This window comes from Protopterus annectens, chromosome 3.part0 (genome assembly GCF_019279795.1).
Source record: "Protopterus annectens isolate FY-2018-M chromosome 3.part0, PAN1.0, whole genome shotgun sequence".
NCBI lineage: Eukaryota > Metazoa > Chordata > Ceratodontiformes > Protopteridae > Protopterus > Protopterus annectens.
Window position 1 is genome coordinate 537,715,490 of NC_056731.1, and position 27,063 is coordinate 537,742,552.

Consider the following 27,063-nt stretch of genomic DNA (forward strand, 5'->3'; position numbering starts at 1 on the left):
GTTACCTGGATGTTTGAGAATTTTATATGCCACTATAAGCTGGTTAAACTGAAGTAGGCTTGGCAGTTCTATCCATCCATGGTGTTTTAGAATAAGCCAGTGGTGTGTCTTGTAGCGCATGCCAGTGGCAAATCTGGCAATGTGAGCTAAGATCAGATTTACTAAGGTTGGTAAGCAAAGAGGAGGCATAAAGAAGGGTAGAAAGTAGGTGAGAGCGGGCAATGGCAGTTCTAGCAGGTGGAGATAGGAAAGGTTTAATCCTGTCTAGTGAATCAAGTTTTTTATTAATGGTTTGATTGACATGCATGTCAAATCTAAGGTTGTTATCTACAATAACTCCTAGGAGTTTTTTATAGGAGTCTGGGGAGATGATAGCATCATTATTAAATTTTTTGGTAAAGGATAGTGCCGAGGACTTAGGAGTGGGCGAGAAAAGTAGTAGTTTGGTTTTTTAGGGTTTAAGATCAGGAGATGATCAGAGAGCCAGTTTTCAACTATATTAAATGTATTCTGGGTTATGGACAGCAGATTTGTTGGTGAGGTGTAAGTGCATGCCAAAGTGGAGTCATCCGCATATTGAATGCAGGTAGCATGTAGGATGGGTATGTGGAGATCATTAATAACGATCGAAAAGAGAAGGGGTCCTAATATGGAGCCCTGGGGTACTCCTATGGTATTGGGTAACAGGCATGAGAGTTTGTCCTGCCATAGTACGGCTTGCTGCCTACTATTCAGATAGGCCAGGACCCATTGGAGAGCTTGGTTGTCTAAGGATATGGTTTTCAGTGTGTGGATGAGTAGTTGGTATTTGACCATATCAAAAGCTTTAGAAAGATCCAGAAAGAGGGCTGAAGATAATTTGTTGTTGTTCCGGTTTTGGTTAATGACAGAGAAAGAAAGGAGGGTTGAAGTGGTGCTGTGATGAGGTCTAAAGCCATGCTGAGAGAGTTGATCAACAGTTTATTCTGAATGAGATGCATACGTTGTTTATGAATGCACTTCTCCATGATTTTAGCCAGTGGTGACAGTATGGCTATGGGTCTGTAGTTTGACAGTTGAGAAGAGCTGCCGCCTTTATGGAGTGGTATGACATGGGATATTTTCCAGATGGAGGGGATGGTGAATTCTGTTATGGTTCTATTGATTGATAGCGATGGAGTATGCTATAGCATCTGCATCTTTTTGCAAATACTCAGCAGGAAGATGATCAACTGAAAGGGTAGTGAGTTTTAGTTTTTAAGTAGGGTTCGAATGAGAGATGTAGAAACTGGTTGGAGGCTAAAAGAGAGTTGAGAACTGGGTATAGCCGCATTTATTATAAAACCACTAAAGGTTAATTGGCTAACTAGGGACTGGATAGTCTCTGTGAAGAAACTATTGAAGGTATTTGCCACTTCAGTAGATTTATGGATGGAAGCTGAGGGGGGTAGGAGTGGAGGTTTGACCCAGGTGAAGGAGATTGTTTATACCTGCCTAAAACTTTTGAGGGTTTTTGATTATTCTGTTGTAGATGGCAGAAATACTTTTTTTTGTCTAGTAAACCAGACCACGAGGTTCCCAGGGCCTTTGGCTATACCGTAAGTATAGTATGAACTTAGAAGAAAAAAAATTATTTCTCTTAAAGTATAATCCTTAGCATTGTTATAGCGTTCTAGGACTTCAAGGGGGGGTGTTTGAAAAAGGATTGAACCTCCCAAAACCCAGGATAGTCCAACAAGTCTGAATGACTGTTAAAGAAAGTCTGAATCTGCATGTTTTCTTTGGTTAAAGATTGATGTTAAGTTGTCAATCTCGCCTTCATTCTTGCTTGATGGGTTCGGAGCCGATCCTCGGCTCCGACTCGGCACTTGCTAAGCTCGAGAGTCACTTTTACCATCTCGAGGCAGCCCCATATCCCATGATGCAAGGCGGTAAGTACCCAGATCTCGCTTTGCGCTCGCTGATGAGGTCCTCCTTTTGCCAGCTCCTGGTAAGTGTTTTATATAATACTATTTTAGCCCCTTTTTCAATTTAAACTTTATATTTTACGTTTTTAGTTAATATTAAGCCCCTTTCTGACTGAAAGTTCCCTCCTTAATTTTTTTTAGTCAGGCCTTCTCCCCTCCCATCCCCCCCCCCCTTGTTAGGGCGGGTGTGTGTGTGTGTGTGAGAGGTTAGTTATCAATATTTTTTTTGGGATAACTTGTTCTTTGGGACTGTGTTGTGTGTGTTTCTGCAACTATGTCCAAAGAAAGGGTCTCAGGCTTTAAGAAGTGTGACTCGTGCTGTCAGAAGATGTCTCTGACAGACGGTCACACTTCTTGCTTATACTGCCTGGGACCTCTCCACCTGCAGGACTCCTGTGCGATTTGTCATTCCTTTAGCCAGAGAGTCCTGCAGGAGAGGAGAAATAAATTGATTTTAAGGGGTCTTCTTAAACCGGAGGGCTCTCCGGCTAAGTCGGCTCCGAGCAAGACTTTCAAGTCTTCCAAGGCCCAGGCTTCTGTGTCTAAGCCTGCGGCCTCGGTTCCGACTCTTTCTGAGTCGAGATCGGCTCCAGCTGGAGCCGATCCTGGTTTGCTTAAACCTTCGGCACCGATGGCTATCGGTGCCGATACTGGTTCTGTCACATCGGTGTCGGCTCCGACTGGCTCCGACCACCATGAGGCTCAGGCTTCGGTGTCGGCGCCGACCGGCTCCGACACCCTTACCTTTATGTCTGTATTGGCTCCGGCCGGAGCCGATGCATCAAGACCTTCTGTCGGTGCCGAAAAGTCTTCGGCTCCGACTGCATCTATGGTTTCATCGGCTCCGATGGTTCCTTCGAGGAAGAGGTCCAGGTCCCCTTCCTTGGAACCGATACTCTCGGCTCCGGCCTCTCCTCTCCTCTCGGAACGGAGCCATCGGAGCCGATCATCTAGGTCATCCAGGCTTTCTGACCATGATTTAGAGAGGGTGGTCAGTAGATTATTGAAATCACAGGCACTGGCCCAGATGCTACATAATCCGTCTCAGACGACTATTAGTCCACACCCTCTTGCAGTTCCTCCTTCGACTCTACCTCAGAGTTTGGAGCTGGAGTCTTCGGGAATAGTTTCTGCTATGGCTGAGGGGCAGATACCCCCCCTTCTGCTCCCTCAGCATCTACTCTTATCTCCTCTTCAAGACCTTCCTTAGAGGGATTCGGTGGTCGGGCTTCCCTGGTCTCCTCCGAGGGGGTGAGTGGCATCGGACCCTTGTCCGACCCCACTCTTCCCCTTGGAGCCTCGGCCTTGGTGAGCTCTGCTCCGACATCTGCCTCGGAGCCTTCCCTTTCGGTGGGCCCTGGAGTTCCGGTTTCTTCGGAACGGGTTCTCTCGGACCTCCCTGGGAGGGGAGCCTTCGAGGTGATGAAGAGTGTGCTGGCCACTGGACTCAGCCAGCAGTCTGTTCCCTTAGCTCCTCCCTCTACGGTGCCTGTCGATATCTCTGCCATCTCTCTTGCTCCCGGACCCAGAGATCCTCCGCCTCAGGTTTCCCCACTGGGAATAACCCCCTCTTCTGAGGATTCTCCTGATCAGTCAGGGGATCCTCCGCGCAAGAGGACTTGTAAGAGGAAACACATAGACTCCCCTGAGTCTATCACTTCAGATACCGACTTAGATGAGTCGGAGGGATCCCCAAGATCCCCCTCTGAGGATGTCTCCTTTTCAGACATCCTAGAACTCCTTAAACAGAGGGGAAACTGGCCCTCCAATAATCCCTCTGAGGATGAGTCGGTATACCTAGAGGCGTTTGGATCTCGGCCCTCCACCTCCTGGGTGTCTCCGCCTTCGACCCCTTATGCAGGTTATTGCTCGAAGGCTTGGGCTGCTCCTGACTCTGTAGAGCCAGTTCCTAGGAGGCCGTCTAAATTTATTACTGCCCCTTCGGATAAGCAATTCCTTACGAAAGGTGTCCCTGCTGATGCCATGGTGGTGGCAGCTGCCACTAAGAAGGAACTTGCAGATCCTTCCGTACCTGTCCATCCTCCTAATAAGGACTCTAGGACCATGGATAGGTATGGTAAGCGGATGTTCTCTTCAGCGACCTTTGCTATGCGCTCGCTGAACTACTTATGTCACTTCACCAGACTCCAAAGGGACATCCTTAAGGAGCTAGGTGAAGTAGTACAGGATCCCACAGCTGCAGGGGCTCAAGAAAAAATTGCTTCGCAGCTAGGAACCCTGTATTCTATTGCTAACTCCTCCATGCGACTGATATCATATGCGGCAGATGGAGCGAATAGGGCCGCAGGTACAGGTGTGGCTCTTAGACGCCAAGCCTGGATGCGGCTCTGTAATTTTGCAGATCCCTTTAAGGCGTCCTTCACAAACTCTCCCTTTGATGGGTCAGCTTTGTTTGGCCCTCAAGTGAAGGATACATTGACCAGGTGTGAGCAGGACGGCAAGACTCTTTCTGCCGTAGGGGTCCGTTTTTCCACCCCTTCTAGACCTTACCCTAAAGGACAGAAGGGTGGCAAAATGTGGTTCCGCAAATCCCAAGGAGTCACGCCGGATACACGTGGTCAGTTTACCCCTAGAGGCAGAGGGGGTAACAATAACAGACGCCGCTCTAGAGGCAGAAGGGGTCCACAAAACCAGGGAAGCAGAGAGCCTCTCTCTGACCAGCCCTTTCAGCATCCCTGAGATGTTGCCCGACTGTCCATCCTTGGAGGCAGTCAGGGGAAGACTATCGCTGTACCCAGAAGCCTGGCGTTCCCTCACTCAAGACAGATGGGTACAGTCGATCATATCTGAGGGTTACAAAATTCCTTTCGAGGAAAGTCCTTTCTCTCACTCAAATTCCCTTCCAGATGTACCACCTGGTCTAAGGGAAATTGCAGAGTTAGAAGTATTAAAACTTCTACAAAAAAGAGCCATTCAGCCAGTTACAACAGACCATTCAGAGCCCGGAATCTACTCAAGGTTCTTTTTGGTCCCCAAAAAGACGGGAGACTGGAGACCAATATTGGATCTCAGCAGACTCAACAAGTCTGTGAGAAAGACAAGATTCCGAATGGTCACATTTCAGTCAATTCTGCCCTTCCTAGAGAAGGACAACTGGATGTGCTCAATAGATCTTCAGGATGTGTACTATCACATAAAAATTCACAGACGCTCCAGAAGGTTTCTCCGCCGGCTGGGGTCCAGTCATTTCCAATTCAGAGCCCTGCCCTTTGGTCTCACTACAGCCCCCAGAGTGTTCACCAAATGTATGGCAGTGGTCACGGCTCACCTGAGACGTCAAGGATTCCAGGTGTTTCCGGATCTCGACGACTGGCTCCTTTCAGCCACCACCAGGCATCAACTTCTTCAAGCCAGGGATTACACAATAAATCTTTGCACTCAATTGGGAATTTCGATCAACTACGAAAAATCCTCCTTATTGCCCTGCCAGTCTGTTACTTTCATAGGCGCAAACTTAAACACTGTTCGGATGTCAGCTACCCTCACAGACCAAAGAATCTCAGATATACAAAGTCACGTGAGGATCATCCTAGCCAGCAAGAAAGTACAAGCCAGAATGGTTCTAAAGGTGTTGGGCCTCATGGCTGCGGCCATTACCCTTCTTCCCCTGGCCCGCTTCTATATGCGCCTGCTTCAGTGGATGTTGTTCACTCAGTGGTCTTACCAACAACTTCCGATGCGTCACCAAATACTGGTGACACAAATTTGCAGGAATCATCTTTCATGGTGGATTACTTCTCCCCAGATTCACCAAGGCAGACCCTTTGTACCCCCAGCCCCGGTAGCCACTGTCACTATGGACGCCTCCCTGATCGGGTGGGGTGGTCATTATCAGGGCAGGATGGTTCATGGGACATGGCAACCGTTCGAATACCACCTGCACATAAATGTCCTGGAGATGAGAGCAGTGCTTTTAACGTTGCAAGCCCTCAACGACTTTCTTCCCTTGGGAACAATTGCAGTCCACACAGACAACATGTCTGTAGTATGGTATATCAACAAGCAGGGCGGAACCAAGTCCTACCCCTTGTGTCGAGAAGCTCTCAGACTTTGGCAATGGGCGATCTCCTCTCATCGGTTTCTGGTAGCAACGCATATCCCTGGGAAAACCAACATTTTAGCGGACAGATTGAGCAGAGCTATTCTCATGCCTCACGAGTGGTCTCTCAAACAATCTATAGTGGAGGAGATTTTTCTAGAATGGGGCCGCCCATGTTGCGATCTTTTTGCTACTCCCCAAAACAGCAAATGCCCAGACTTCTTCTCTCTCTTCCCACTGCCAGGCCATCCCCCCAGAGACGCTCTAACCCAGGATTGGCCCCAGGGACTTCTTTATGCCTTTCTTCCTTTTCCACTGATTCCTCAAGTACTCCAGAAAGCCACCGTTTTGAGAGCCAAAATGATTCTTATTGCTCCCTATTGGCCTCGACAAATTTGGTTTCCGTTCCTCCATCGTCACCTTTTGGTGCAGCCGTGGCATCTGGACCCAGTGCCAGACCTTCTGATTCACCAATCGGGTCAACTGCACCGGTCTATCCCTTCTCTCAACCTCACAGCATGGTTGCTCCACTTCCTTCCTTAGCCAGGCTTCCTATGATCTCTAATCCTGTTAGAGACATCATAGTAGCTTCCTTAAAATCCTCTACTAGGAGGATTTATACTAGCAAATGGAAACGTTTTTCTTGTTGGGCAAAAGCTAAAAATATTGATCCCTTTACTGCTCCAGTACAAGCAGTTTTGGATTTCTTAGCGGAAATCTTTCACGCGGGCTCCTCTTCCTCCACGGTCAAAGTTCAGTTGGCTGCTATCTCGAACTTTCGTGTCGGGTTCGCAGATCACAACATTATGTCCCACATGCTTTGTAGAGCCTTCTTAAAAGGAATTTTTCTCCTGAAACCTCCAATCAGGAGTCCTCCTCCTCAATGGGACCTAAATTTAGTGCTGACATCCTTGAGTCTTCCTCCTTTCGAGCCAGCTGTTTCATGTTCCCTGAAATTTCTTTCATGGAAAACTTTATTCCTGGTTGCTATTACTTCGGCTAGGAGGGTATCTGAACTTCATGCTCTCTGTTCGCCCCCCCTATTTAGTCTTCCACAAAGACAGAGTATCATTGAGAACTAATCCGACTTTTTTGCCTAAGGTCACCTCAAAGAGTAATTTGAATCAGGCTATTGATCTTCCTGTATTTTTCCCAAACTACTCAAACAGATCGGAACAAAAGTTACATTATCTTGATGTTCACCGCCAACTCAGATATTATTTGGACAGAACAAAACAATTCAGGAAATCCGATCAGCTCTTTGTTTCTTATGCTGATAACAAAATTGGCCTTCCTGTCTCAAAAGTGACCTTATCTAGATGGCTTTCTTCTGTCATCTCTGAAATTTATCAGCTCAGGGGAAAACAGCTGTGCTCGAAACCTAAAGCGCATTCAACCAGAAGCTTAGCCACTTCCACAGCTTTTCAAGCTAGACTTCCATTAGACACTATTTGTGCAGCAGCCACTTGGGCCACTCCTCATACCTTTGTTTCTCATTACAAATTGGATTTGGCCTCCAGGGACAGAGCCAGTTTTGGCTCTACAGTTCACAAGAGTCTGTTCCATTGAGCCACCCAGGATAGAGGTGCTAGGGACGCGGTCCCATCAAGCAAGAATGAAGGCGAGATTGACAACTTAACATTGAGAAGTTATGTACCTACCATAACGCTCCATGTTAGTTGTCTTCTCGCCTTCTTTCTTGACCCTCCCGCCTTCCCCTGGCCTGGACAGACCTTTTCTCTACATGGAAGAATGCTTCTTAAGACCATACAGTACTGGTCCTCCAAAACCATCCTTCAGGCTTTTCTCTCCTTCTTTCTTCCTTTGGGAAGTTTTTTATGCTAGGTGTTATTGCCTATAGACAACAAATGAGATCTGGGTACTTACCGCCTTGCATCATGGGATATGGGGCTGCCTCGAGCTGGTAAAAGTGACTCTCGAGCTTAGCAAGTGCCGAGTCGGAGCCGAGGATCGGCTCCGAACCCATCAAGCAAGAAAGAAGGCGAGAGAAGACAACTAACATGGAACGTTATGGTAGGTACATAACTTCTCATTTCAGATAAATGTGTACTGAAAATGACTCATCAGGATTATAGATAGCAGTGGGAGGAAATTCCTCATTTCCAGACATCTGTGGTTTAAACTCTCTTGTTTTCATCGGTTTTTCATCACATGCCCAAGGAGTGATAGAACCAGTCCCTCCATCCCAGGTGAGGATGGGTTTTCATTCAAGGATGTTTTAGTGGCAAAGGAAGAACATGCTTGGAGACCAGTCCTGGATCTTTCTTTCCTAAACTTGTTTGTGATAGTGCCAAAATTCAAAATGATGTCTCTTCACAACCAGTTACCTGTTCTTCCCCTTTCAAGTTCCTTGGTAACACTAGACTTTAAAAGATGCTTATCATCACGTCCCTATTCATCTAGACTTCAGACATTTTTTTAAGGTTTTGTGTGTCTGTATCACTTTATCAGTTCCCTGCTTTACCTTTTGGACTATCCACTTCACTGAGAATGTTCACAAAGTGTGTGGATGCAGTTATAGCTCATTGCAGGCTACAGGGTATCCACATTTTTCCTTATTTAAATGACTTGCTTATCTTTGCAGAGTCTTTTTCAGAGTGTCATGAATCTTTCTGTTGGCAAGAGATCTCCTTTACAAACTGGGATTCCTAGAGAGCATTCAAAAGTCTTTTTTGACTTCTTTACGTAGGATTATGTTCCTGGGGTGTCACCTAGACACCTGTGTTCAGAGGTTTTCTTCCCCAGGAAAAGTGATGTTCATTTAGATCTGTTTCTAAGAATATCCACTTAGGCACACGGACACAAGGTCTTGCTGTTATGCATTTAGGCTTGGCCTGTGAACAGTAATAATATCAGAAGTCATCAGGAGCAGACTGCATGTCCACCTAAAGCAAATGGAGAAAATTTAACTGAATTAAATGTCATGGTCAGCGTGCCTCTCTATACCAAAATAAAACTGATTGCCAAGGCATGGGTTATACATATTTTGTTTAGCAAAATAATAAATCTGATAGGATGATTTGCTTGACAGACTGTTTTTTGTAGTTATGAGCAGGACATGATATGGATGTAGTTGTGCAAATAAAGTCCTTATTTTTAGTGTCTAAGTATTTGTAGAGGACTTTCTTTTCTTATTTCACTTTTCATTTTCATGTGACATAGTACATAGCTCTGAAAACCGCCAGCTGTGAGCCTTATATAAAACAGCTTTCATCATTAGTCTAGCATAAGAAGTGTCACTGATGCTGTTTTTGGTAATTTGTAGGCTTTTATTGACCTCATTTTTCATCATGGTACATTTGAAAAGAGTAGAAGTTCCCCGGTGCCCTGGATTTATTTCCTTTAGTCAGTATGAATTACACCTTGGGTCTCCCTTAAAAAGAAGCCAGTTGCCGAGTTGGGATAAACCGGGCGGCAAAGTGTAAATAAATAAATTACATGCAAACCTTATGCATTGTTCATTTTGTTTGCCTTCTACCAGTGGCTTTGACTTTCTACCATCAGCGTATTCCTTGACCATACTAATACATTTCCTCAGCCTACATCTGGTAGTCGCATGATTCATAACAATGTTGTTCATTTTTTTTTTTACTTACTTACTAGTGATTTAGAGTTTATTGTTATCTAAGTTTTAATTCAGTGCACTATTTCTCATGCCATAATCATCTCTTAGTCACACCTCTCTGTTTTCCCAGTTTTAGTTGCCTGTAGCTCTGACGGACATTTTAAAAGCAATCCCAACCTTAAAACTACATACACACCAAAACAAAATGGTTTAGTACCGTATAACCTTCCTTCTCTTCAACCCCTTTCTTCTTTCACTCTGTAAGGTTTCCTTTCAGTTCTTTCAACAATCCTGTTAATCCCTCCCATCATCATTGTTATGAGTTTGATACCATCTTATGTATCCTGACATATTTATTTTTCTTTTGACCTAAAGTTTTCAGTTTGCTCTCCCTGGTTTCTTTCTTATTTTCCATTTTTCTTGTAATGATCGTTTTAGGTACTAATAGAATTAATGCTTTTATATATTTTGACATACCCATCCAGTTTAACAGCATTGGTTCTTTACTAAGGCTTACTCACTCCTCTGGTATCATCTTTACAGCTGTGTATATGTACTCTGTACTTCTGCAGTGCTTTGAATTCCCAGAGCTTGTATTTCAAGGTCCCTCACTCCCCCTTGGTTCACCTTCAGCATATACCATCTGCATAAAGGAACATTTTCTGGGTTTAAGCTGGACTGTAAAAGTATTTGTCGTATGTGTGAATAGGCGATCACAGTGGCACAGCGGATAGCATTGTCACTTCACAGCATGAGGTTATCTTGTTCGTTTCTTGGCTCTGGTGCCTTCCATGTGGAGTTTACATGTCTTACCTGTGTTTGTGTGGGTTTTCTCAGGGTGCACCAGGTTCCTCCTGCATTCTGTAGATGTGCACTATGTGGATTGGATACTTTGAATTGGTCATAGGCGTGACTGTGCTTGTGACTGAGTGGTGTGAAAACAACTGCAGCAGGGCCATCCTGCAGGTGGTGTGAACCTTAGCTAGATGATTGTCAATGTTGAAGTGAAGCTTATCTTTGCAGAAATAGAACTGGGAACCCATACTAAGCCATTATGTGTAGTCATCACTGATCATATGAAGTTTGATGATCACATATATCAGGCAGTTAAAAATTCACCAAAAACTTGGCTTCCAGTGTAGGGCAAAACCTTATCGAACAGAAATGGCTAGGAGTAGCACTGGTATATGTATCTAATTCCATCAGTTTACTGTGCCTCTCCAATACTTAATCTACAGGTCTGTTAAGGAAACGGGTAAAGATTTGCTTCAATACATTTGTAGAATTTACTACAAACCATTCCTGTAAGTCTTATCACTGTCTGGCCCTCAAAACAGCCTAATTGGGCAGAGCTGATGTCCACTTAATATATTCAAAATTAGTAACAAACCACAACCTTGTGTATAAAACTGCATTGCTCTAAACAGTGTTACCCAGCATTACTCCACAAATAAAACTTTATGCTTGTGGGATAAATTATTTGCCATAACTAAATCTAGCAGCACTGCAGGGGACACGTACTCTGTGTTTTGAAACTCAAACTCTGTTATGAGTAGGACAAATAACTTAAAATAATTCAAAGATCAGCTAAAGCTTCACCTGATAAACAATTGGCTTGGCACTTGCTCAACTCCAGGTTAAATTTTTACAATCATACCCTGTTGCCTAGGGGAGGATGAGTGAGCCATTTGAGCAGCCATAATGGTTGGCTGGATGGTCAGAGGAGAAATAGACCAAAAACATGAATCTTTTTAGAAGGGACTAGATTAGAGAAACTGGAAACTAAGCAGCATTGTTTTGTTATGAATGTTTCTAAAATAGAATTAAAGCTGTCTGCATTTTTTCATAGGAATTAATCCATTAGTGGTTATTTTTTCTCTTCTCCAGAAGGTTAGCTGTACTATTTTCAGGTTTGATTTATTCTGTTAGATGGGTGTTGTAGAGCTATGTGTGTGTATCTTTAAGAAGCTAAGGGCTTGCACAAGTGTATAAGTACCGAGCACTTGCAAGCCTGACAGCCATTTTGTAGTAAGCTATTGAGATGTAAGCGTGTATGTATGTAAGGTCTGTCTGTTAATCAGTTTATATTTTATGATGCTGCTATCTGTCCTGATGTGTTTCTATGTAACAAAGCATCTAAACTAACTACCCCGCCTGTTAGTCGTATGTATTTAGAGGGACAGGTGACATGGTTAAAACGAATTGTTGCCAGAAAGATTTTCAATTTCTAAATTTGAATCTGAGAGGCATGTAGTTAGTATTGGTGGAGTGGAGTATACAGGAGTGGATCTTCCCTACTCCACGTATGCTTCGCAAAATAGGTCAGAAATGAATTTCAGATGTTAAAACTTGCTCAAATAATTTCTTATTCATAAAATGAAATGAAGCATACAGAACACTCTAAACAATATATAAATACATCGAAATGTCCAATATTGATAGAAATATTCAAATTACTATGGAAAATGTTTAAAGCAAAGTCCGAATTGCATAAAACGAATACAATAAAAGGAAACGACTGCATTTTTTATATTAACGCTATCCGAGTTATCAGAAGTGTATTAAGTGTTTGCTTATTTGTGCAGTATTACAGTGAAATGGCTGTAGTCTGTGAAATAACTTTAAAGTATATTTCACAAAGTAAAGTGTTTTGGAGAGTATTGTGCATTTGAATGTTAATACAAGCTGCAGAGAGAGAACTTATTCTTACATAATTACGTGGGCCACATTTTCAGTATATCTGTGCATACTTTGTTGGCATGGCAGATGGATTTCAAAAACCCAGTGCACTTGTGTTTGATAATGTTGCAGAGAACTGGAGTGTGTTTGAGCAAGAGTACAATGTTTTCATACAGGCTGCATTTTCTGGTAAAGATGACCATACAAAGGCATTTTTTCTTAATTTAGCTGGGTCAGAAGCCTTTGAAAGGGAACATTCATGTGTGTATGCACCTGCTATCTTTGCAGGAGAGGGGGAAAACAGTCATATAGTTGTACCAGCTGAATCAAGGGAGAGGACCCTGAGTGCTTCAAATGTAAATTTAGAGAGATGTGTAAGCCTCCAGATGAACATTACAATGGAAAGGCACTTATTTTACACAAGGGATCAAAAGCATGGTGAAACTTTTGCAGCATATAGAACTGATTTGAGAAACAAAGCTAAAACATGCAGACTTGTTGATTTAAGGAATGGGTTGATAAAAGACAGACTTGTGTGTGGTATTAAAGATGATGCTGTGAAAAAGATTTTGCTTCGTGACAGTAATTTAACTTTGAATAAAGCCATTGAGATTTGTCAGATATACAAACTCACAGAAAGCACAGCAATCTTCTTCTTCTTCTTTCAACTTTTCCCGGTTAGGGGTCGCCACAGCGGATCATCTGTCCGCTCATGATTGGCAGTGGAGTTTTACGGTGTTGAGTTGCCAGCCCGGCGCCCAACCTTCCACAGAAGGCACACACACACTCACACCTAGGGCCAATTTAGAGTGTCCAATCCACCTACTGCATGTCTTTGGGATGTGGGAGGAAACCGGAGCACCCGGAGAAACCCCACGCGACCACAGCGGAGGACATGCAGACTCCGCACAGAAGGCACCCCAGCCGAGAATCGAACCAGAGAACCTCTTGCTGTGAGGTGACAACACTAACCACTGCACCACTGTGGCCGCCAGAAAGCACAGCAGTATGCTTACAAATGAGAAAGGCATGTCAGCTTCTAAGGCTCATGTTGATAGTATGCAGCATGTGGTTAAAAGAAACTGGCCTAAGCACATGGCAGCAGCTGTAGCCCTTGCAGCACTCACTGGTAAACTCCAGAGCTTTGTAGCAAATTCCAGAGTTCACACAGTCTCAGTCAAGCATAAGAGTGAGTCAGCAAAGCAAGGACCCCAACCTAATTTCATTACCAACTGTCGTAATTGTGGTGATAATTATGAATCTAAAAGGGAAAAATGCTTACCTTTTGGTCAGCAATGCCACATATGTAATAAATGGAATTATTTCAAAAGGTTTTGTAAATCAGAAGGCAGACTTTCTTTCAATAAAAGGCAACATTTGAAGAAACAAGTTGATCAATTAGAAAACTGTGAACCCTACTCTTTATATCGATGGTGTGTCAGTGCTTAGCGAAACAATCAATGCAGTAGATTTATGGGCAAAGAATTAAGTATTTTGTACTTTTCGGATAAATGGCAAACCCATACAGCTCAAAGATGATACTGGCTCAAGGTGCAGTGTTATGTCTGCAGAAGCATTTGCTAGTGTAAGTGCTTGTGAAAGGCTTGATTTGGCAAATGTGCAAAACTTGTTGCTTATGGCGATGAAGAGATTCAAACGGAAGGCTCAGTAATGCTTTCATCTTACTCTGCTGGGAGAAGCTATGACTTGTTTATGTGGTCAAGAGGCACGTCCAGTCATTATTAGGGTTCAGAGACAGTTTGAAAATGGGGCTGCTTTCATTTAACAAGAAACCCAAGTTAGCTTAAAAAGACCACTGTTCTAATTTTGCCCTGTCTATTTTTCCACCAAATGGTGATCTTTTTGAAGACAAGTTAGGCAAGCTTTCAGTTGTGTACTCCCTGAAGTTAGACCCAGATGTCAACCTAGTTGTCAGGCTAACCCGAAAAGTTCCAGTAACTGTGCAGAGCAGAGTCAAAGCCGAACTAGACATAATGATGCAACAAGGTGTGATTTGTCCAGTTGATGAACCTACTGAGTGGGTGCCTTCCATGGTGGTAGCTCATAAGAAAAGCTCAGGTGACATCAGAATATGTATTGATCCATGAGATTTAAACAAGGCACTGAAAAAAAAGTGTAGTCGAAGAAGTCGCTGCTCTTATGCCAAATGCAACTGTTTTTTTCTGTCTTAGATGCAGGGAGTCATTTTAGCAAGTTTTGGTTGACAAGAAATCTTTGTTGTTAACCACTTTCAGTTCTCTGTTTGGAAGGTACAAATTTTTGAGAGTGCCATTTGGGCCAAAATCTGCAAGTGAAGTCTTTCACTGTGCAATGGAGCTAATTTTTTCTTGGTATCCTTGTGCTGTTATAGTAGACGACATACTAGTAGAAGGCAGTGGTGAAGCTGATCATAACAAAAACCTCATAACAATTCTGGAAAGGGTATGTCAAGTGAATCTTAAACTGAATCCCCAGAAATTCAAATTCAGGCTACAAGAAGTCACTTACATTGGTCATTTATTTACCAGTTCAGGCTTGCAACCAGACCCTTCTAAGCAAACTGCTATTCTTGAGATGCCAGCTCCAGACAATGTTCAAGTCCTGCAACGTTTTCTTGACATGGTCAGCTACCTAGGCACCACTCAGAGAGCTAACCCATAAAGATATGTATCTTGGTCTTAGCTGGAACAACACCAGAGAGCATTTGATGTCCTGAAACATAAAATTGCTAGTCCACCTGCTATCAGATACTATGACATCCACAAGCCAGTTACTCTTGTGTGTGATGCTTCGAAATTTGGTCTTGGTGCAGTCATTCTACAAGAGGGTCAACTTGTTGCTTCTGCATCCAGAACAGTTACCCAAACTGAAATGCAGTATGCTCAGGTAGAGGAAGAACGTTTGGCGATTGTGTTGACATGTTCAAAGATGTTCATCGTGCATACAGCTGCAGTCATAACAGATGGGTTATCCTGCCGTCAGGCGGGTCCTCGGTCGGCCGAAATCCAAAGTCTAGGTCCGGCGTTGGTTGTCGTCGCTTCTTCCCTGACGTCAGTGCGGCAGGGGTATAAAAGAGGCAGCCAACGCCATTTTCTTCAGTCTTTCTTGCCACGTGGTGCCCGAAGCAGAAGCAGTTCGCAAGTGCCGGTCAGCCAGCTCCTGAGATTTACGAAACTATTTCAGTCGAAGTCGTCTTGAAAGCTAAGTACCCCGTTGGGGAAACCTTTCTTGCCTCAGACCGATGTCAGACAAAGTTAATAATTGCATTTCATGTGGGAAGCAAATACCGCATAAGGATTTCCACTCTTTCTGTATACCTTGCTTAGTCCTAGACCGCGACGTCTCGGCCTGCCGTTTTTGTGCTAGATTCAATAAGCGCACTATTAAGCGTCGGGCGGAGTTCGCCCTTCACTTTTTTGGTAAAAAATGTAATTATATTATGTCGTCGGATACTCCGACTCCAGTTTTGAGTAAAAAACGCAAAGATAAGGACCGACATATGAGGTCCGCACCACCTACTGAAACCACGCTAAGGCTGACTACTGGTTCTGCGGTACTCAGCAAGGTGTCTATGCAGCCCCTGATTACCAATGACAATGCATTACCGGTGTCTTCAGTACGCGAGGTCACAGGCTCCTCTGCCCCCATTCCTACTACAGCTCCCGACGCCACTCCTGGCAGGGAAACTCAGAATTTAGACAGGCCTGCCATTTCTCAAGGGGTCTTCAGGCCTTCCTCCTTCTCTATTAAAGCCTTCACTAAATCTAAAGCAGCCATGAAAACCAAAAAACAAGTTTTTCGGACCCCCTCTCAAGGCACCATGCCTAAAAAACAGATGCTTAAAATGGCTGAGGATTTGATTACTCTTATCAGGGGTTCTCAACACCCCTCTGACAAAAGGCCCAGATTAGAGGAAGACTACCCTTCCTCAGATCAAGCTTCTATTACCTCAGAACTATCTGAGGACCAGGATTATGCCTATTCTCCATTCGAAGACTCTGATGCAGAGGAGTCTATTCCCTCGGTCCCCCCTCCCCCCCCTGAGGACTTCTCTTTTGGGGAAACCCTGCATACATTGAGGGAACACTTTCACTAGGAAGGCCAAGATTACTCCGATTCCAAGAAAAGGCTCAAGGAATTTCTTCTGCTCTCCCAGCATAGGCCACTGACTATCCCTCCTGTTTTAGATATATTGGATGATGTGTACACAGAAGCCAGCCTTAATCCTGATTCTTTGCCTCCAGCTCCTGTTAAACCAGACAGGTATTACCGGGTTCCTGATTCTCACCAGTTCTATATAAAAGCCATACTGCTGACCCAGAAACAATTTCACAGGGTCCCAAGGGAATTAAGGCCTCTACTGCTAAAAATCCATTACCTTCAGAGAGAAATTCCAGAGCTTTAGAAAGGTGGGGGGAAAAGGTGTACACCTCGGCCATTTTAACCATGAGGGCATTAAACTGTCAGTTTCATATGTTAAAGTATCAACAGTTTTTGATATCTCAGCTGAAAAGCAAGATGACACAACCAGATTTAAAAGAGTTGCAGGATTTGTTGCATGGTGCAGAGCAAGTGGGTAAACATACCTTGCAGTGTGGTTTTGATGCTTTAGAGGCCTCATGTAAAGCTGCTGTTACGGGGTCTGTTATACGTAGGCATGCTTGGCTCAAAGAGCAAACCTTACCAGATCATGTCAAAGCTAAATTATTAGATGCACCTCTTCAAAAGATGTATTGTTTGGTGTTAAAGCTGAGGAGGTGCTAAAGAAAATGGAGGAAAACGCGAAATCAATGCAAACAGTGAAAGATTTCCTGCAGGTACAGCCTCCACGTTTCAGCAGAAACTGGCCTTCAAAAAATTGGTCCTTTCCAGCCACGGACAGACCTCAAAGGGGCAGATACAGGTGCCCAAGGGGCAGAGGGCAACCTCAAGGATCCTTCAGAGCCAGACAGTGGCAAGCACCAACCCCAAGAGGTGGAGAAGATAGATCACAGTCTTTTAGAAAACAGACACAATGACTTCCCCCTACACCTGCCAAGCAAAGCTTTAATAGCAGCACGTTTGGGCGGAAAATTGACATTATTCTGAAAAAATTGACATATTGTTACAAAAGACAAATGGATTCTGGACATTATAGACAGAGGCTACAGGTTCCACATTAACACCCTTCCAAAAATGAAAGGCATGCCAAACCTGCCACAAAATCAAAGGGAAGAGGCACAAAAACAAGTTTCAGCTCTCATGGACATGAAAGCAATTCGAGGTACCTGCAAAAGAACAAGGTCAAGGGTTTTATTCCAGACTATTCCTGGTACAGAGGAAAGACAAAGATTGGAGACCTGTCTTAGACCTATCCATCCTAAACACATATCTACAGGTGCCAAAATTCAAGATGCTCACATTACAGCAGCTTCTTCCCATGCTGGGCAAGGATTCTTGGCTGGTAACATTGGACCTCAAGGAGGCATACCTGCATGTCCCTATCAGACAAGATTGCAGAAGATACCTCAGATTTCTTGCAGGTTCAACCCATTACCAATTCTCTGCATTGCCCTTTGGCTTATCTACTGCGCCCAGAGTGTTTACGAAATGCCTGGCATCAGTAATCGCCTTCTGCAGACTACAAGGGATACAAATCTACCCATATCTGGACGACTGCCTGATCCAAGCGGACAGCAAGGACATACTACTGCAGCACCTGGCATTTGTAATAAAACTGTTGAACTTCCTGGGATACACAGTCAACAAAAATAAATCAAAACAAATACCCTCTCAACAAATAATTTTCCTGGTTGCCAGCTTGGATACAACCACCCAGATGCCCTACCTCACGCCAGACAAGCAAGGGCAACTGTCTCAATACTTCAGAAAAATGGCAACTTACACCAGGCTAACTGCAAGGAAAATCCTGCAGGCTCTGGAATTCATGGCATCTTGCATCCTACTAATCCCATGTGCAAAGCTGCATACGAGGAAACTTCAATGGTACCTGAAAAACTTATGGTCTCAACACAGCCACAGCTTGGAAACAATTATCCCACTCATTCCATGCCTTCAAAAGGAATTTTTGTGGAGGACTCAAGCTTGCCAAAGAAACACAGGTCTTCTTTTCTGTGTACCTTAAGCAACTCAAATCATCACAACAGACACCTCAGACTACGCCTCGGGAGCGCACATGACAGATCAGTGCATTCAGAGAAAATGGACCCGGAAAGAGAAGCACCTTCACATCAACCAAAAGGAGATGCTAGCCATGCAAAAGGCTATTATGACCTTCAAAGACCTACTGCATCCAGGCCAGCTATTGATAAGGACAGACAACACCACAGTGATGTGGTACATAAACAAACAGGGGGGAACTCATTCATACCCCCTGTGCAGGCAAGCCATGACCCTATGGAACACAGCACTAGAATTGCAAATTCAACTGCAGGCACAATTCCTGCCAGGGAAGGAAAACACATTGGCAGATAACCTAAGCAGAAATGTGACAAATCCACAAGAATGGAAGTTGCATCCTCAACTTTTCACAAAAAAGGCATGGGGACAGCCAGACATAGATCTCTTTGCTACCCACAGAAATTGCCAGTTGAAAAAATTTTGTTCAAGGACCTGTCATCCACTGGCCTGGAAAGTGGATGTACTTTCCTTCAATTGGACAACATTGACAGTCTATGCCTTCCCGCCTCTTCCTCTGCTGCCCAAAGTTCTATTAAAAGCCAGAGCAGAGAGGCCAAAAATGATTCTCATCGCTCCAGACTGGCCAAGACAACACTGGTATCCGCTCCTGAGGAGCCTGACACATTCCCCACCATGGATCCTACCTCTAGTCCCTCTTCTGTTGTCCCAGCACAACTACAAAACCCTTCACAGCCATCTCAAAACTCTAAATCTAGCTGCATGGAGAATTCCTTGATTTCCCAACGGTTTCTCCTCTCCAAGGAGGTGCAGGATGTCATCTTGGAAGCAAGAAGACCTTCTACTAGAAAGACTTACTCCATCAAATGGAAACGATTTTGTGCCTGGAATCAAGAAAAGGGACAGAATCCTTGGGTAATATACAGGTATAAATAAAATATAAATATACCTCAAATTTTACAGTACCTAGCTGAGATGTTAAACAATGGACTTTCCTTCTCCTCCATCAAGATCCACGCTTCAGCCATTTCTGCACAATACAACACAGATCCTCCATTATTCTCTCACCCTCTCTTAAGGCAGTTCCTCAGAGGGGCAAAGAATTTAAAACCCCCAAAGAAACCACCAGTCCCTGCTTGGGACCTCAACTATGTATTGGAAAAGCTGGCCCTTCCTCCCTTCGAGCCAGCTTCTTCAACAGAGTTACAGTACTTGTCATGGAAAACGGCCTTTCTTCTGGCTATCACCTCAGCACACAGGGTTTCGGAGCTGCAGGCCCTCATGGCTGTGCAACCATTCATCATTTTCCATCAGGACAGAGTTTCCTTATGAACCAATCCTACCTTTATGCCAAAGGTAGTATCCAGTGTAGCTTTGAATCAGACTATCCACTTATCTACCTTTTATCCTAATCCATAAAAAGGAGAAAGACTACTACATTCCTTGGACATTCACAGACAACTTCGTTACTACTTGGACAGAACAAAGCCATTCAGGAAATCTGAGCAACTCTGTGTCCTATGCTGTAGGTGCTCAGGGAAAGGCTATTTCCAAACAGACAATTTCAAAATGGATAGCCCACTGCATACGCTTTTGTTAATCATTTCATGGAAAAACTGTGCCTGCATGCATCAGATCCCACTCCACCAGAGCCACAGCTACCTCTGCAGCCTTCCTCAGGGGGGTCCCTACCAAGGACATTTTGGAAGCAGCCACCTGGAGTTCAGTGCACACTTTCTTCAAGCACTGTCACCTCCCACTATACTCAAAATCTAGAGCGGGCTTTGCCACAGCAGTCCTGCAGGGCATCCTAGCCCCTCCTAGTTCCACTTAGTGCCTATCACCCTTACTTAGCTTTGGGATTCTACCCATCTGTTATGACTGCAGCTGTATGCACGATGAACATAGTACAGTTTTGTACCTACCATAAATGTAGATGTTCGAGTGCTCATACAGCTGCAGTCCAGGTTTCTCTCCCTCCATCCCTTCTTAGGAAAGGCCTTATGACAAACACTTTTCATATAATCTTTTTGGGGTATTCTTTTATGGTGTATTTGCTTGCAACTACTGTTTTTGATTTATCAACATTGCATCTTTGCATAACGTTATGTTTGCCTTCCTTCTGGGGGCACCTGACATCTGGGGCAAGAAAAACTGAAGAAAATGGCGTCGGCTGCCTCTTTTATACCCCTGCCGCACTGACGTCAGGGAAGAAGCGATGACAACCGACGCCGGACCTAGACTTTGGAATTCGGCCGACCGAGGACCCGCCTGACTGCAGGATAACCCATCTGTTATGACTGCAGCTGTATGAGCACTTGAACATCTACATTTATGGTAGGTACAAAACAGTACTTTCTATGTTTATATTTATGGTGGACCTATCCAGGTCGAAACAGACCACCAGCCTCTAGTCACTATTTTGAGAAAGAATAATACATACAGCTCCTTCCAGATTGCAATGCATGCTGCTGAGATGGCAAAAGTCTTATTTCAAGCAATAAGGCAAACTTTTGTCTTGCTGATAAATTATCCAGATTGTTCAGAAATAAAACGGAACAGCACGAGAATGAGAAACTTGATTTTGAAGTCATGGCAGTGAGGCATTTTTCTTCCTGACTGCGCGATCATACAGCCACAGATCTAGTTTCACAGAAGCACAACCACTTTATCAAGCGATGATGGCAGTCAAAGCAATCTAGCTTACCTCAAGAAGTGTAACCTTTTTTTCCATACAGAGATGAGATTGTCATACAGTGGTATCGTCATGAAATTATACGTCCTAAAGTTATTCTTCCAAGGTGTTTGTAAGAAGAGTGCATTACTGTCTTGCATTGTGGTCCCCCAGGAGCAGACTCTTAACAAAAGAAGGGTGGGAGGACTGGTATTTTGGTCTTTTATGTCACAAGATATTGAGAGAGTACTTTCATCTTGCTCAGTATGTAACAGTAGTAAGTCGCATCAACAGAAAGAACCACTTCAGCTAAACTAGATTCCTGAACTAGCTTGGTTGACAGTAGTCACCAACATTTTCGAGTGGAATGGTTAATATTATCTAATGTTAGTTGACTCTTATTCATATTGGTTTGAGATCGACCTACTTCCTAATCTAGCGTCCATAATTGTCTTATTGACTGTAGATCAGTGTGTGTGTGTATAACTTTAAAAAGCTGTCCAAGAGTTTGAACAAGTGTATAAATACTGAGCACGTGAGCCTGACTGCCATTTTGTTGCAAGCTATCGAGATGTAAGTATGTATGTATGTAAGGTCTGTCTGTTAATCGGTTTGTTTATATTTTATGGTGCTGCTATCCATCCTCGTGTGTTTCTATGTAATCTGTCATTTAAATGAACTGCCCTGCCTGTTAATCATCTGTATTTAGAGGGATGAGCGACAGGTGTAGGGTGCTGTCTAGGTTCTTGGACCTTGGTATTCTCAGACTGCAGAGAATTACAAGTGTTTAAATCAAACTTCCAGGTAATGTAGAAGAGGATAAACTCCAGCACACTAGGGCAGTTTACAGTAGTGTTGATGAATTAGTAAACTAAAACAAAAACTCTGAAACGTCATTCACAGAATGTCCACTGAAAATCGATGCATGTTAAAAGGTTAATAAACATCCATTTTCAGTGGATGTCCTGTGATCGTGGTTTCATCACTACTGTTTTGGGTTAATGTGCAGCAGGCTTTGGTGGCATGGGCTCAGAGTAAAATCAATTCTGCTAATGTTAATGTTAGAGGCATAAAGGTCTGCTGGTAAAAGCTGGAAAAGTAGTGGTACCCACTGACAGGCAGAAAAGTTAAAATATTATAAAGCAACCTTTATCTGTTGAAACAGCCTTGTGTAAGTTTTTGGAGCCCATTTTTTAAATATCACTGGATGTTGGAGATTATATCTTGGCACTTCTCAGAGGTAGTGTTTTTCCCCTCGAGTCCAGAAGAGGCAAGTTAATGGTGGATGAAATGTATGTTCCTTTTGGTTGGTCTTCCTCCACTGCCTAAAGGAAATTATTTGTGAAAGGATATTTTCTGAATGAAGTGTAGTACTCTACCAGTCTGAGGCTGCTTTTCTATATTTCATCATTATTCTTGTTGGTTGTTAATGTTCAGCGGTTATATTAGTTTTTATCAAAACACCAGAGTACAACTTCGCACTAGGTGGTGATTCTATTTTAATAAAAGTCTAGTTATACTGCATAATAGTCTTATTATCAACTTCTTTCAATGCTGCAATAGAGTATCCTAGTTGTTTATTCGAATTTTTGTTCCCTGCTAAGCCTCATATTGAACTGTAATGCATTTACAACTTGCAGCAGATTAATTTATGTTTCTATAGTATTGTATATTTTTGTATTTCTGCATTTTGGTTTATTTTTAACTTGTTTAGTAGTATGTAGCGGAGCTTTTCTCCCAGGGCCTCCACTGACAATGGACATGTATCCAGTTGGACTAGCCCGGTTAACAAATGTAAAATAAATAAAATAAAATATTATGTTTGTTTATTGGCATTATTACACAACCTTTTTATACATGCCTTGATTATTGCTGTCAGCATGGCATTTTTTTTCTGATTCCTGTTGTGCATTTTTATCTCTCTTTATAAAAGGAATTGGTTATGCTTAAAGATAGTACAGTAAACAGTATATGTATATATGTCTTGTGCATGCGTTTTTGTCTGTCCTCCTCCTCTGAGTCTGAAATTGTAGCGTATAATTTATAGGGTGTAATGGATCATTATAACACATTAACTAAGAAAACATTTTTTCTTTCAGAACACTCATGTACCTCGACTGATACCTTTAATAACAAGCAATTGTACTTCAAAATCAGTGGCTGTCAGAAGGTAATGCTTTGTGTTTGTGTGTGCTTGCTTGTGCCCGCATGCTTATTAACTTTTAGAAAATGGTTGCATTATTTCGTCTTTCATTTTTTGCAGAAGTCCAGCTTTAGACAAATGTTATTGAAGTAATAGATCTCTTTAGATTGTAACTGTGGAATTTTCTCTCTCTTATGTTAAGATAATGTCCAGTGGTGGAAGAAATCCTATCTCGCAGTTTATTTTCTTTTCTTTTACTGGCTGTGCTAATCCCATTAGACAGGACAGTTTCAAGGGTTACCATAAGTGGTATTTAAGCCTATTTTTTGTTCATTATGAGGTAGTCTTCTTTACCCTGTCATAAGTTTTTTTCCCCCTTATTTTTGCTAGAAGAAGGGAAGTAGAAGCCTAAGGTTGACTGGCATAATTGTTAAGGTCTTGTAATGCGGAAGGTACAAGATTTGATCCTGACCTTTTGCCAATACCTCTATGGAGTTTGCATGTTCTTCCTGTGTCTCTGTGGGGTTCCTCCCATCTCCCAAAACATGCTGAGTGTTAACAACTCAAACTCACCCAACAATGGAGTTGTGTGCTGCAGGACAGACTTTACTTGGTGCTTGTAGGAGGAAGAGTTTGTGTAGACCAACCTCTTTGGGCAGCAACTGTGGTGCTCAGTACCTTCAACATAGGAGAACACAGATCACATACTGAGTGTCATGTCAGGATTAGCCACTCGATGGTGTAAAATCTGTTGTGTTAACTAATGTCCTCAAAGTGCCATTGAATGACAAGATAAATTGTGTTGTTTTAATTAGTTTATTTCCCGCTACACAAACATCTTACAAAAGAATCTAACACGGAGAAATTACTAGTGCCAAAGTCATAGATTAAAACTTAATGCCAAGAAATGCATTATTGTGCCTTTTGTGAAAATGGCCAACCTGGCTAATTACTCTATTAATAAGACACTCTTAAGAGTTTTCCTGGAAGTCTGGGATCTGGGAATGTATATAGACAGTAATCTGGACTATGATCAACATCTGGCCAAGGTAGTAAGAAAATCATTCTTTGTTGTCCAACTTATAAGTAAGTGTGTGGCGTCCAGGTCCGAAGAAGTCATAGTGTCACTTTATTCAGCTCTTATCATAGCCATCATTTAGTATAATGCCTCCTTTGGCATGTGCCTGGCTAGACATATGCAGCAGTTAGAATGCCCACAAAGATTCCTTACAAGGAGAATCCATGGTATAAACACATTGTCCTGTATGAATAGCTTAAATACTTATCTCTGTACTCTGTCTCCTACAGATTACTGAGGGGCAATCTGTGCCTGGCATGCAAGGCATCCTTGGATCCAGCTCTGAAAGATCTTTTGCACTTCCACAAAACAAAGAATATCAGAACCACTAGATCCGAGGAATTACATTTTATATGTGACATAAATAGGACATGTAGATGAGGCAGGTATGTCTCTCAGAGGATCCACATGCTCTGGAACAGGCTCCCCATCCAAGCAGAATTCATTCGTAACTCTATTTAAGCATAACCTTGACCAGTGGATGGAAAATTGGAAATTCACTCTAGGTCTGCCCCTCCCCCCATGTCTCTGACAGACACACACACACACACACACACACATATATATATAATGTATGTATATATATATATATATATATATGTGTATATATATATATATATATATATATATATATATAATGTATGTATATATATATATATATATATATATATATATATATATATATATTATATGCGCACACACACAGGTATACAGTTTGTATTATGTCTCATGCCCCCCCCCCCCCAGGTCTCTTCTGAAAATAGGATTTACACCCGGTTGGACTTCCCTGGTAATCAAATGTCAAATAAAATAAATAAAAAATTGCTACCAACTTTCCTCGTTAAGTCTCACAATTGGCTAAACTAGAGCAGTGTTATAATAAAGTAGCCAGATTTGCAGTATACAGTAACAGTAGCAGACACCATTGCCTAGTCCTCAAGAAGAAAACAATTGGTTAGAACTGTCAACCTAACTAAAATACACTCACTTCTCTATAAGCCAGAAAATTGTCCAGCCCTTAATAACTTAATACAGCATTACTCCCCAGTAGAATTTTGCACTGTTAAAACAAATCACTAATGCAACCAAATCATGTAATACTGCAGGTGACTGTCTGTATTCAAACATTGTAACTAAACTGTGGAACAACATACCACTACTACTGAAATCTATTTAGAATGCAGTCTCATTTAAAATCCAACTAAAATTTCACCTATCACATCATTGGATTTGCTCCTCTACATCCCCAGGATAAGTGTGACTAATGTCTTCAGCTTGCCATATTGTCAAACCATTTCTCTTCATTCAGAATCCCTTATCTCTCAACCAGTTTTCACCAGTACTTGAATAGTTTTACTAGCATCTTCCAGCTGTATACATTATTTTGTGACAATGATCACTTTCCACCTCTATACTTCTAACATAAACTTTTAATAGTCATATGTAAAATTATTTGTAAACCTACTTTACACCCTACCCTCATAACCACAATATTAACATATTTTACCCTACCTACTCCCTTCCCCTCACTTTTTTCTTTATATTTCTAAGCACTAATCACATTCTGTCCGACAAACCCACTAATGCACCTCATCATATCCTCAGTGTTAAACATCTTCTAATTCCTAAGTATCTTTTATACTGTAATAGTTATCTCTGCTTTTATATGAATGTAATCTAATTGGCAAATGTGTGTGTAATTGTTGATATATATATATATATATATATATATATATATATATATATATTAATGTCTGTTCATGTATATTACGGAATTTTTTTTTATACATGTTTATAATATGCTGATGCTTTTCTCTCTCAGCCTCCATTGAAAATTGGTTTTTGACTAAACCCAGTCATACAAATCTGGTAATAGAAAACAGAAGTCCATTTTACTTCTCACAGATGCACATTAGCCACACATTGAAGTATTCCATGTTGCTTCACACAAGTCACACTAGTCCTACAAAGCCAGAATAATCTGTAGCCAGCTAATCATTCTCCTCCACAGACATCCCCAGTAAGTATACCTGTTCTGGCTGTTTGGTGCATATCAGGTGTTAAGTAGCCCATCTTACTTTTCACACATTAACATTAGTCCTGCAAAGGTTGATAATGGTTGCTTAAAAAGTGAGCAAATGACAAGTTACTTTCATCCAGCCAACCCCAATTCCTCCACCCCAGCCACTGGTTGTAGCCAAGACATCTGATGGCCATGTAAAATAATTTATACCACACCACCCACTCAAGTTGCCACATGACATTGAAGTATTGCAAGATGCTCCACACAAATCAAAGCCAGAAATATTGTGCAGAATATTTGGTTGATCATTGCCAATGCCACTGTAAAAAAAAAACATACCTTAAACTTACTGCCACTGCTTCTGTCTCACTACCTCAGCCCATTCCTGTTAATTGTCCAGAATTCTGTAGAATGCCCTTATTGCAGTCAATTCATAAAGCCAGGTAAAAAAAAATCATCTGGGGGGGGGGGGGGGGGCTTCACGTTGATGCAGAACCTCATGTGAATACCACAGCTTTGTGGCTGTGTATTTGAAAGTGTGAGATCTCTGCTGTGTAATCTCATAGTGCTCAAGACTAGCATGATGATGTTCCTTGACTGGGATGGTCAAGTTAAGTGGAGTGCCTCTGGGCATTCTTCGCATTGTGGACCCATTTTTCTCAAGCAGGGTGACATAATTATATATATTTTAGAGCAAAGAAACAAAATATTTTGTTGCTGTAAAAATAAATGTGGA

The 27,063-nt window shown here is 42.5% G+C and overlaps 1 protein-coding gene across 20 annotated transcripts in view; it reads left to right on the forward strand.

The window, feature by feature from the left end:
- The window catches only part of CLASP2 (cytoplasmic linker associated protein 2), a 7,203,062-nt gene that overhangs the window by 2,173,001 nt on the left and 5,002,998 nt on the right, over positions 1-27,063 (forward strand). For all 20 annotated transcript variants that reach the window (XM_044064956.1, XM_044064947.1, XM_044064955.1 and 17 more), the window contains one exon: positions 23,183-23,253. In XM_044064956.1, the coding sequence (XP_043920891.1) occupies positions 23,183-23,253 (71 nt within the window). The remainder of the gene's footprint in view (positions 1-23,182; positions 23,254-27,063) is intronic.